Below are 12500 nucleotides of genomic sequence, written 5' to 3'. Positions count from 1 at the left end.
TGTTTGGCATGATTTCTTTCAGGATTTCCCACATTGTTTTTGGGTCTTGGGTTTCTGTTAAGCGAGAAGAATAATAATCCGATTTTGCTTTCTTCATTTTCTTGCTAACGGTGTTTCGTAAGCGCTTGTATTTGCTCCAGTGCAGTTCTTGATTTGTTTTGATCGCTTTTTTATGATGGTAATCCCTTTCTGTCATTAATTCTTTTATGCTTGATGTTAGCCATGGAACTGAAAACCCGCGAACTCTTCGCGTGGCAACAGGCGCATGTTTGTCAGCAACTGTCAAAAAAAGATCTTTGAAAACAATCCAAGTTTCATTTGACGTTGATTCCATTTCGAGAATATCCCATGGGATCTTATTCAAATCGTTGCTAAAGAATGCAGGATCATAATTTTTATAATTTCTGCTCTGAATAATTTTAGGCGGAGGGCGCTTGATGTTGTGGAGTTTTCTGACTCCGAAAATAGCACAGTGATCAGAGAAGCCGATTGGAATAACACCGCAGGTGTACAGTTCTGGTCTTGATGTTAGAAATAGGTCAATTAAAGTTCTAGTCTCCTCAGTGATTCGAGTGGGCTTGGTGATTGTTTGTTTCAGATGAAAAGATTTTGTTGTTTGCTGAAAATGCTTTGTCGCAGAAGTCGGGTTCAAATAATTCAGGTTATTAAAGTCTCCAATAAGAACAATTTCACCATCATTTGTCAGAACGTTGTTTAGAATTTCTTCGACCCGGCTAGTAAAAGCGGCTGGGTCAGCATCTGGTGTTTTGTAGATTGCTCCGCATAAAATCTTCTTCGATTTTGGCTGGCATACTTCAAACCAAATTGATTCAAAGTTGTCGTTCTGTGTTTGGATTGCACTTTCGTCAAGCCGACTGTAATTTAGTTGCTCTGCTATGTATACCGCAACGCCACCACCATTTTCGTCTCTGTCTTTTCGCATAACATTGTAGCCAGGAAGAGTTATTTCCGCGTCGGTGAACGAGTCATCAAGCCAAGTCTCGTTTATCGTCACGATGTACGGTTTGTGCTCGTCGCAGAAAAGTCTGAGTTCGTCCATTTTATTGCGTAGGCTGCAAATGTTGAGATGAAATAAGCGAAGACCTTTCATCAAGGATGGCGAGGGCTGTGTTGGTCCAGGATTTAGTGAAACGTCGTTAGACAGGAGAATTAGATTTGCAGCTAGTGCCATATTCAATAATTTCATCGCATTGATAAGTTTGACACTTCCCGTTGTTTGCGAACGAGCCTTCTTGCTGACTTGCTTATCGCCAGGTGGTTTCACTGCTTTGATGTTTACTGTGTTCACAGTCTTTGCTGCCGTCAGTTCAGATAATCTTTCATCTCTGGATCGTTTCAGTGGACATTCGGCCAGTTTACAAACTATCAAACTAACCAAAAGATACACTACAATGGAGCAAACGGCGGAACGTAAACGCAGAGCAGCCGCCATGACCACGTGGAAGCTTCTAGTTGTGTTATTTTGAGCAAATATGCTGTTCCTCGTCAAATTAAACCCGGAATTTTCAACTTATTACAACAGGCAAATCATTGCCTTTACTTTTTAGCTTTGAAGAAAACGGCTATTATCGTGTCGTTTCGGTAGGACCGTGAGCTAAGTTTTGACTGGCCTTCGTACTGCGGGCGCAGCCGCCGTATGCAAGGGCAGAGTTGCATCAAGTCACAGCTGCATCAACCACATTGACCTTAAGATACACATATACCGATATACGGGTACGGGTAGTGTACCCGTACACGTAAAATGTTCGCGTAGCCATTTTGATTAAGATACCTGTAGAGTTAACGCGAGGGGATTGGTAACGATTGTTTACAAAGACGGCCGCAGCGGCGGCAATGTTTGCTTTTTTTCCTCAGAGATAATTTTACTGAATTGTTTAATAAAGTCTACTAAATATGTACAAAATTATGAATGTTCTCTGTTTAGAAAGTACCCGGAAGATAAAAATTTACTCATTTGTCCATCAGGTGTTCTCTAATTCTTCTACGGGGAACTTGTGTCTACCCCGGAAAAAGGGCTGGGTCTACCGGGTAAGATCGATGACGTCATCGCAAAATGAAAAAATAAACATGGCGATACCCGTATAACGATTTTGGGATATCTTAAGGTCTGTATTAGCTCTTGGGCAATACAGCTACAGGAAATGGGACACAAGGCTTGAGTCAAAAATAGAAAACAAGTTACCTCCGGCAGCAACAAGTAACTCGACCACTTTCAGATGATCGTTACCCGCAGCATCGTGCAAAGGAGTCGTGCCACACTTGGGAGCTGATAACAAATTGAGCACACGACACGGATCTGAAATAACATGAAAACGGCCGTATTTATACTAGAGGACGTCTAAGACGTCCAGACGCATTAAACGTCTGGCCATAAGTGCGACTAATATAAATACGGGACGCACTTCATTTCGACGGCTAGAAATTAAATTCACAATTTTCTTCAAAAGATACTGAGATTTAATCACCGAAGAGACTGTGCGCACTATATTGCTAAGTGCGTCCCAGTTTAGTGCGTCTCGTCTTTATACTAGACGGCTTAGACGTCTGAGACGCCTGTTAAGTGCGTCCTTTAGACGCATTTAACTTGAGACGTTTAATTCGTCTGACATTTAATGCGTCCACCTTATTTCCCGTATTTAAACCAGTCGTCTAAGATGTCTTAGACGTCTGAGGCGTCTTAGAAGTCTTCTAGTATAAATACGGCCATTACATACGACAAAAAGAACTGAACAAATACAAGATTCAAGAGTTTTAGAGATCTGTTGGAAATAAACAACAAACGACGATTCGTAAATATTTGGATAGTTTATAACACAAAATGGTGGTCTAGATGGAACTCGCTTTAGTGTCTAGGCCAAGAAGCGAACGAAAGTTTCAGGCGAAGTGAAGGAAGTATAGCAAAAACTGTCTCAACTTAAAGGTCTGGTGTTGAAACTAATGTGGCTTTGTTTTAAAAACCAGTGATGAAACAGTCAATGCATTTTTCTAAAGGAACTATGGTGCTGCGTTGGTGGGGAGAGAAACACGAAAATTTGGTTTTATCAAACGAATCAGTAAAGGTTAATTAACCCACCGTAAAAAAAAGATTTATGATTGAACACCAATCAGTGTCTCGGCGTTAAGTAAAAAATATTAAGCTGAGGAAGCGGTTAAAATATTTATCACATACGGGGCAAAATCAGTGAATGCTGATTGGCTGAGACGGCGGGCATTTTTCTTTAATCACGAGGGCACTTCAATCAAGGGGGCATGAGTACTTGATCCTGATTGGTTAACAGTTGCTTATCCAGAGCAAGCGGCTGAGCAAGCGAAGTTACAAGAGGATTCTCTTTCACATTAAACTACTTTTTTGTCCACATATAACATGTATAAAATACATTTAAAGCGGTATATCTGTTGACAGCAACGATTTATTGAACTGAACTTTAACCGAATGGGATTGTGTTGATTATCATTTGCCGCGGCACTGAACGGGCTTCCCTCACTAATTTTGCCCTTTATGTGATGTAATCGCAATGAGCCCTCGTGCAATTAAGGATTAATTTCACGTGTATTTTCAAAGTTTTCCAAATTGCCCTCGTTGCATTTTGTGAAAACTTTGAAGATACTCGTGAAATTAATCCTTAATTGCCCTCGGGCCCATGCGATTACATATACTAATATTTTTTATGTCCCGTTCAGATAAAATTTGATCAGCGCTCACTGACTGAAGTGCAAAACACGTACCATATTCAGAATTTATTTCTAAGACCGGTTGCCTCGACTTTAACAGTTCTCGCACAGATTCCAGGTTACCATGGTTACAAGCCTCGTGCAGGGGCGTCCACCCCGCATAATCGGTGCTGTTTGCGTCTCCTCCTGCCGCCAGAAGCTGCTTTACTTTCACAGCGTCATTTTTAATGCAAGCAATGTGAAGCTGTGTCTCGCCTATTGATTGCAAATGATTGTAAGATTGTGAATGGTTTGGTCTAGGAAATAAAGATTTAAGAAACCTTTTACCCGACCAAGTGAGAATAGTCCAGAGAGGGCCTGTTGTTGGCGACTAAATGTGAGTGGTTCACTATATGAGGAGAATTTTCGCTCAGATTGTTTGTTTCTCATAATTCTAACCGCGTAGATTTTTGTCATTTTAATAGTCACTCGTTAATGATTTTAGATTCTTTCATGAGACTGAGTGGTGAGTTATGGTCACAGAGGTCTTAGTTACTTGCCTCTCGCATTTCGACGATTTACTCCACCAACCGAGTTGCGCGATGCATTGTGTGCCTTAGCAATCCTGGAAAAAAAAGAATAACTTACGACTTAAGTTTAAAAAATGATAAAGGGTGAAATAAACATTCTACATTTTACAATAAAAGGGCTGCTGTGGGCTTAAAGTAAAAATAAAAATTAAAAAACGACAAAAGAGAGGTGAACTATGTTTTGGCTTTTGTACGGTTGGTCGCAGGTTCAATCCTCGGTACTGCTCGATGATCATTGCAGCTTTGACCAAAATTCTTCAATAAAATTGCACCCAGGATAAAGCAATACGAACAAGACTCAAGGAGAGCAAACAGACGGTGTTTGATTTATTTTTGAATTGAAGCGTAGGAAAAGCTGCAAAAACAAAACCCAAAGAAAGGTTGAGTCTGGCCCGCATAGATGGCAGAATTAAAATGCACAAGCTTTTCGCGCGGCGCAAGCAAGCGATTTTCGTGACTGAGCTTTTCCGTAAGTTCGACCTGGTGGTAAAAATGGCACATAAAGGGTAATGACGAGAAAAATTGTCTAGTTACTCATTCCGTTTGTCTTGTACAGAGTTTCCTCCCGTTTTCTATTCAGAACTAAACAACTTGTGACAAATTTATAGCACAACCACTATAAATTGAGATTTACCACGGCTTTAAACTTTAAACTATTTCACGTCCGTAATAAGCTATAAATATATCCTTCAATAGATCACGAGAATTTGCCGAAATCTCCTCTACTACAATTGTATGAGTGCCACCCTTTGAGATTTCAGTCCTAACAGTACGGATGACGAAGGTAACCTGAACTTATGAATGAAGGGGTAGTTTCTAAAGAAACTGTGGTGCTTAATCCTCACGGTATTAACGAACGCTTTTCATTTAACTAATATATTCCTATTTTTCACGTTGCCATGTTACCACCAATAGCGTAGCTCCTACTCTACTATAAAAACTACACGTAACCCATAATCCCTCGATTCGCTCTGACGAAGGGCTAACGCTCGAAACGTCAGCTTTCAGAATCTCTGTACGGTGGCCAATTTACATTATCAACTCCGTTGATAAAACCAAATTTTTGTAACCTGAACTTAGTTCAATGGTATTGCTCCCACGAGTCTCCTTTAGATCAACGATAGAGCATGCGAACGAAAAAGTCATGGGTTCGACTCCTGTTCAGGAAACACTGGGATTTTTTTCTGCCACTGCGCAAGTCATTACTCATAAGAAATCTTTTTAACCAAAGGTATTTACCCAATATCATGTAGAGGCACTCCCCGTTCCCGACGAGTGGCTTTTGTAGCAGGAGACGAAGCAGCAGTAGTTGGAACCAATAAAAAATAGTAAAGAACCTAAAAGGAAAAATATTAAAAGTCTCAAGTCTCAAAAAGACAGCACTTTGGTGTGTCAATATTTTTTCCCTTATTCTTTAAAATGATTTTATCTGCTGCTTTCCGTTCCGAATAAAGTGAAGTGAACTTAAGTGAAGAGAAGTGAAATGAGATTAAATTGAAATGAAGTGAAGTGCTAAATATCTGGAGAATCATATAAAATAAGAAAAGGCACCAGATGTAAACATGCGAAAGGAATGAAGTCTGTCTCTAACAAAATCAAACCATTTTTAAACATGCAACAACGATCTCCACTATGACTGAAGGGAATTTGGGTTTGTACAACTCATCATAGGTGACTGCTTTATCTTTTTAAGCAGACTAATATCTTACAATTTTCTCCAGGGATATGGGCTTGATTTTAAAACAGCGCCTTTCCAGGGGTACCAAACAGTCAGAGTAGTTTGCTAAGAGCATGTCAGTTACATGCATTTTAAGCCATGTTGAACCACACGTCTCCAAAAACCGCTTGAGAGAAGCACCGCTACGTTGCCTTCCGCCAAGGGTTACCTCAGTTACAAAAGTCCGCGAGCATTCACTCAACCTGGTACCTAGAGATTCTCTAGTGCACTTCATGGAGTGGATGTCGGTAAAAACGTGAATTTGAGACACCATCGTTATGACACTTTGTAAAGAATGCAATACAGGAATCTGAGAAAACAAAACATAGCATTATATCTCGACAGTATATAAGAATTTGACAGTAGGCTCTTGTAGGAATCGGTGTGCTGTCCACCTCCATTTAATTAACATCGAAAGCGGCCTCTGACTAGCCCGCAAGCAGGTTCTCTCTCTGAGCTTCTCTGCGGTGGGAGAGAAAGAGAGCCTGCACGGGTCCCTTTGAATTTTGAATGCCGCCTCCTGATGTCACGCTGAGAGAACTGTCAAAAATTAGCCAATCAGCGCGCACCCGAAGTAAAGGTTGATAAAACAGTAAACCGCGCTTTGTATATAAGGAAGCCTACGCCAAAAAATCCTAACTACTACTGCAGATGCTGTAAAGCGTAGGTGCATTTTCTGTAAGGTAATTCGTCGAAGTCCCTTTCCACGGAAAATGTTCGTTCGTTCGTCAGAGAAAAATTTGGCACACAAACCTGAAACGACGGAAATCGTAATAGAGAAATGCCTTTTCCCTGACCCCATCTCCCACGAGTGAGACTCGTCGACCACAGCTGCCAAATTTCGGTAAATGTTTCAATGAAATACAGACACTACAACTACTTTATCACACTTTAATACTAGACAGATTCTAATACCTACACCATTTTATTTCAAGGCTTATCGAGTATTTGTGATTATAGATATGTATTTTACCAATTCAATATTTTTTTTTTGTTTTCAATAGTATTGGAGTATTGCGGAGTTACCAGGAGATCGAGAACTTATTTGTGGAGCCGCCTTATACTTGCTAAAATCGTGTAGTGTTGCTCTATCGTTAAATCAGCAACTGAGGCAGCCGAAAGGCCCAAGGTTTTGTCCAAATGTGATCAGCGATAATGCTCTGTCGAGCACATGAAACTACCACGGTGACATGAAGTGGCCCTCGTTGTATTTTGGCCGCTACGAAAAACAGTTGGAAAACAAGACTTTTCCCGAATCCTGTGGATAACAGAGATAGAACTTCCTTTCCTTCCAGCAGAGAAGCCATTGCATCGCGTTGCTCGACCTTTAATTATGTAAAGTTACGACAAAATTTGCAACATTCTACGATTTTTTTCAAACACATTTCTGACCACCTCATCTCTCGAAGCGAAGCGCCTTTCTAATTATCGGAATTTGTCAATGGTGACGTCACCAAGTAATTTCAGCCAATCAGTATTTTAAGTAAATTTGGACGCAACATTCAAAATTTTAAAGCCATGCGGGCAGGCCCTCATTCTACCCCCAACCGCAGTCCCTCGGAAAGCCTGCTCGCAGGCTAGCCTGTGACTTGCAGCGAACAACCAGTACTCAAAATGTGTTTTTTAAATTGCTATTTTACCGAGTAAGTTTTAAAGTAAATTGCTGCACCTGTGACGTAATCGGAGACATTACTCATTGGTTAACACTAGTGTTACATCAAGTTCTATTGTTCAGTGTTGCCCTAGGGATTCGAGAGTTGACACTAAAGAAATGTCAACACTAGCTAGTGTTATACTGTGTTTCTCTCAAGTGTGACTGCAACCATCAAAGTGTTTGTGTCACGAAATTTAGCCAAATTCAGAGACTGGGAACTGGCAACCAAATCAAGCGAAACGAAAAATAATACAAAAGGGGGAAAGGATTGGCAAATCTGAAGATGATTAAAATAAATTGCAATTGAAGTTTTTGAAAACTGTTCAGCCTGAAAGTGTTTCAATGTTTATCTCCGTTGTTTTTAACAAATGATGTATGCTTGGCAAACATTTAGTGGTCACGAAGCCTTGATTTGTGTTGTGCAAAAGTAATTTCAGGGTTTACGTTAAATTGCCTCTTATTGGTGGCCCAATCGCAAGGGCCGTTGCCTTGAGAGGCCCCTTCTGACCACTCATTGAATTTGATCCTGGTAGTCCATAGTTCAACTTCTCGGCTTCACTTGTAAATAGCCAGCTGGTTTGCCTCCGGCCAGTTGGGATTTATAAAAGTTGTTGTTCCGTTCTTTCACAGTTTACGTTTCATTGGCCCTGGAAATCCCCTATGGGGAGTTGTCAATTAAGTATGTATGTGCGAACGAAATGACATATGAAATGAATCATATATTGAACTGCGGATATATGAAATCAAGTAAAGCTATGATCTTCGCGGTTCAATATATGATTCATTGCATTTATCATTTTGTTCGTTGATTCATTAATCACGAGAACAATTTAATCCACAAATGACCTCCCAACATCAGTGGCTTCACAGCTCAGTTGGTTAGGTGCGTCGCACTAGCATCGCGAGGACACGGGTTCAAACCCCGTTGAAGGCTTCACTAAGCAATTGATAAAAATTGCGTTCATAACTGGATCATAGCTTCACTTGATTACGTATGTATGTATAGGCTAGGTTTACAAATTTGGCAAAAGAAGCCGTTCAAAAACTCAAAATAAATATGTGATATGTAAGCTAACGAGATGTCGATCAGCTCAGCACTGGAGAATAACCATTAATCCATTCCATTCTTGTCCCCAGAGCCCTCTGTTTCTTTTGGTCACGTGGTCGGCGAAACAACCGTTTTGTTTCGTCGACCACGTGACCGAAAGAACCGGAGGGCTCTGGGGACGAGAATGGTAAAATACAAACCTCTTTTGGATCATCACATGCACGATACGCAGCATTCCAAGAGATTCCCAACAGCTCTCGCAGGCGGGTATTAAAAGACACTCCTGAAGATTCGCCCCAAAACATTTGCCATATTAAAGACATCTTGAGGCAGATAAGAGTTTCACTGGCTGACAATACGCTACAGAGAGGGAGACATTGTTTAGAAGAAAATAAGAGATTTGGGACGTTAATAATTGCCAGTAATTACTCTTGCCAGTAATTACTCTTGCCGTTAGCTGGAATTAGATTAGATTTTATTTTCGTTCAAGACGTCCATGCCAAGTGTAACAACGCCTTATCATTGTTAGTTTTTGTGTGTGCCCCTCGACAGTTTTGTTACATGCTGTTCAATAATTTTATTGTTATTTGGGGTGCTTTGTATCGTCGCCTCATTGTCATTTTCGTAATTAGCTTCCCTTGTTTTCTGTGTTATAATGGCAGATTTTGTTACCTGACATGTTTTGTTAGTTTTCTATTAATTTATCCTGTAGTTGTTATGTAAAAGCGAGTCTACGTGTACGATACAAAATTCCCATGAATTTGTATGTTCGAAAACCTTTTAGATCCGAGTTTCAAAGTTCCAGTTTCTTTCATCCCTTTATTGCCCTTAACCTTTTAAACATTCATTTTCCTTTCCTCTTCAGTTCCTGGTTAAAGTCGAACTTTAATTATTTAAAATCATTGGCGATAGCCACATCCACAGTTGCCATCAAGACCAATTGAAAGTAACTGTAAGATAAGATGTGGAAATTTTTGATTAAAACCTTGTGTCCTTGAACGAAAACAAATGAGAGGGTTTTATAAATTTCCAATTGTGTCACTGAATTGCATAAGTTGTATAAATTTGCAATTTTACCCAACTTGACGCACTGCCATGTAGTTTGGAACTTCTGTACAAGATCAGATCGAAGAAAACTGAAAAGGATTCAAGATTGTGCTCTCCGCATTGTATTTAGGGAAAAATCAGACAAATATGAAGAACTCCTTAAGAAAGCTGGATTAACTACTCTATACAACCGGAGGCTTCAAGATATAGCTATAATGATGTATAAAGTGAAATACAAACTATTGCCTGGTTACGTAGTGGTCATCGTTGAAGAAAATGAAACCAGATATCAGTTTCGTTATGAAAATGACTTAAAGGTACCAAGATTTCAATCGGTAAGATATGGGAAGCACTCGTTACGATACCAGGGTCCATATTTGTGGTCCAAATTATCTCGTGCTAATAAATACAGTGATAACTTGAATATTTTTATCAGAAATATAAGACAAAGAGACTTAGCTAACGTGCTTAAGGACAGTTGTGAAAATTGTCATTTATGTTCATTTTGACTTTTAACCTCATACGATATAGGTTTTAATAAATATTAATAGGCTATTAACTAAAGGAAATTTTGTGAAATTTGTCATTTATGTTCATCTTGATTTTTAATCTTATAAGCTCTCATTGGCTGTTAACTCAAGGAAATGTTTAATATGTTGTATTTATTAGCTTTAAGTACTTTATCGCAGTGTCCCCAATTAGCTACCAAGCTAAAATACTTCAGACACTAGAATAAAGGGTTTGGTGTTGTTGTTTTAATGTAAGCAAAATAATCAAATACTGACTCTTGCTTTCCCACCAGCAACGACAACGCGAAAAAACAATGGTTGCGGTCACACTTGAGAAAAACAGTGTAACACTAGTGTTGACACTACGCAATTGTAAACTGGTGTTTTGACTTCATAGGGGAACACTGAACAATAGAATTTGATTTTAACACTAGTGTAAACTCCCTTATGTGACCGCAACCAATGATATCATGGAAAAATAATCGTGCTGCGGAGCGTACAGCACTCATTTTAGCACATGGCGGTACTCTGCACAGCACCGACGTGAAATCACAGTCTTTTGCGACAAGGTGAGCTTACAAATGTCAAACTTTCATTTATATAACAGTTTTTTTCTCTAAATTTACTTTTAGGATACTTCGTGCACATTGTTCGAATTGAAATAGGTGGAATAACCGCGAAAGACGCAAAGGGGACGCAGTTTTCGTCGACGTCGCCGTCGTAGATGTTAAGGTCCCGGTTGTCTTGCCGAGGACGGGAAACAAAATGTACTTAAACCTATAGTTTGACAGCTGCCGTCTTCGACACTAAAGTTCCTTAATTAATGGGATTCCAAACTCTTTTCCCTACCCCGCTGAGCCCGAGTGTCCATGGAAGTCCCTCTCAAGTAAAGTGATAACAAATCGTAGTAGGAGCAGGCTGTTCCCGTCAGTTTTACTGAGAAGGAAAATAAAAAAAACATGTTACTGACTTTATTTTTTGCGGGCAAGTGGTGAAGAAAAACCCACTTTATCACTAACGCGCAGTTGTGTTGTAACTGAAAGGTTCCAAAGAAGCGAGAAAAATGTATTATTGAGTATATGAGGGGGTAATGCGCCAACACTTGGTGGCAGGTCTTTTACTTTTACTGCACCAGCTCTCTGGAACAGCCTACCGGCTGACCTGTGTGTTGTCACAACACTTAAACTAACCCTAACCCTTAAGACGTTTTGTTTAGGTGTGCATTTACAAACGTTATTAAAAGAAACGGCTGAAGAAAAAAACGTTGATATTGAAAGAGCACTGAATATGCAACCAGTCATACTAGTGACTATTCAAGTGATCTAGTACAGTATTCTGCATGGTGTTATAATAGCAGACGGGATACTTGCCAGAAAGAAACGACTGAATTTGTAAGAAAAAGCTAATGAAGGTTTCAGAGATGAACTGAAATCACCATGCCACAAAAACCTGAGGCCCGGCCCCTGTTTGAGTACACATGATTGGGCAATGATAGTGGCATCCTCGTCTCGAAGAGGAGACGGTTAGCGCTGGTGATTTGGGCAGGATCTTGTATGACTGTGTAGCCCAATCCTGGAGCGGCAGTCTCTGTTGCAGGTGGCGCAGACGTGCCTTGTGGAAACGCGCGCAGAGGCTGCGCGTTCTTTCCTTATTGCTCTCTTGCATGTAGCCTGGACTCTAGCATTCGCTTCCGCCTTTGAAACCCCCGCTTTGACACTTTGCCGCCATGTATCTCGGTGTTTGGTGATGTCCTCCCATGCACAGGTGTCGTCCTTGTAGTGCAGCAGCGGTTGACCCATGCCACAGACGCCCTCCCGCAGTTCTCCATAAAGGATTTCTCTTGGCAGGCGGTCAGGCTCCATGCGATTTACTTGGCTGAGACCTCGAAGGCGTTGCTGAATGAGCAGTGATGGCATGCTCACCGAGCCAGCGCACTCCAGGAACTCGGTGTTGGTGACTCTGTCCTGCCACCTGATGTACAGCAGGCGCCGAAGGCAGCGGAGGTGGAATCCGTTGAGTCGCCGCTCTTGCCTGGCATAGGTCATCCACAACTCGCTGCCATAAAGGAGAGCCGACAGGACACAAGCTTGGTAGATGCAAATCTTGGTACTTTCGCTCAACAGGTCATTGCCCCACACTCGTTTGCAGCTGATCTCAGCATCGAGCGAAGTCGAGCTTGACATGGTGGAGCCCAAGTAGGTGAAGGTGTCCACAACCCCCAGCTCCAAGTTGTCGATGGTGATGACTTGGGGGGACTTGGGGG

General features: G+C 40.9%; 1 protein-coding gene across 3 annotated transcripts in view; it reads right to left on the bottom strand.

The window, feature by feature from the left end:
• LOC137987863 (SMC5-SMC6 complex localization factor protein 1-like) overlaps window positions 1–12500 on the bottom strand; it is a 42909-nt gene that overhangs the window by 10151 nt on the left and 20258 nt on the right. For all 3 annotated transcript variants that reach the window (XM_068833940.1, XM_068833938.1, XM_068833939.1), the window contains 7 exons: window positions 11087–11173; window positions 8882–9041; window positions 5972–6289; window positions 5502–5599; window positions 4233–4297; window positions 3748–3948; window positions 2204–2317 (listed from right to left, as the gene is read on the bottom strand). In XM_068833940.1, the coding sequence (XP_068690041.1) occupies window positions 2204–2317; window positions 3748–3948; window positions 4233–4297; window positions 5502–5599; window positions 5972–6289; window positions 8882–9041; window positions 11087–11173 (1043 nt within the window). The remainder of the gene's footprint in view (window positions 1–2203; window positions 2318–3747; window positions 3949–4232; window positions 4298–5501; window positions 5600–5971; window positions 6290–8881; window positions 9042–11086; window positions 11174–12500) is intronic.

The sequence above is a fragment of the Montipora foliosa genome, unplaced genomic scaffold (genome assembly GCF_036669935.1).
Source record: "Montipora foliosa isolate CH-2021 unplaced genomic scaffold, ASM3666993v2 scaffold_393, whole genome shotgun sequence".
In the NCBI taxonomy this organism is placed as follows: domain Eukaryota; kingdom Metazoa; phylum Cnidaria; class Anthozoa; order Scleractinia; family Acroporidae; genus Montipora; species Montipora foliosa.
This window is presented reverse-complemented; position numbering and strand designations above follow the sequence as displayed.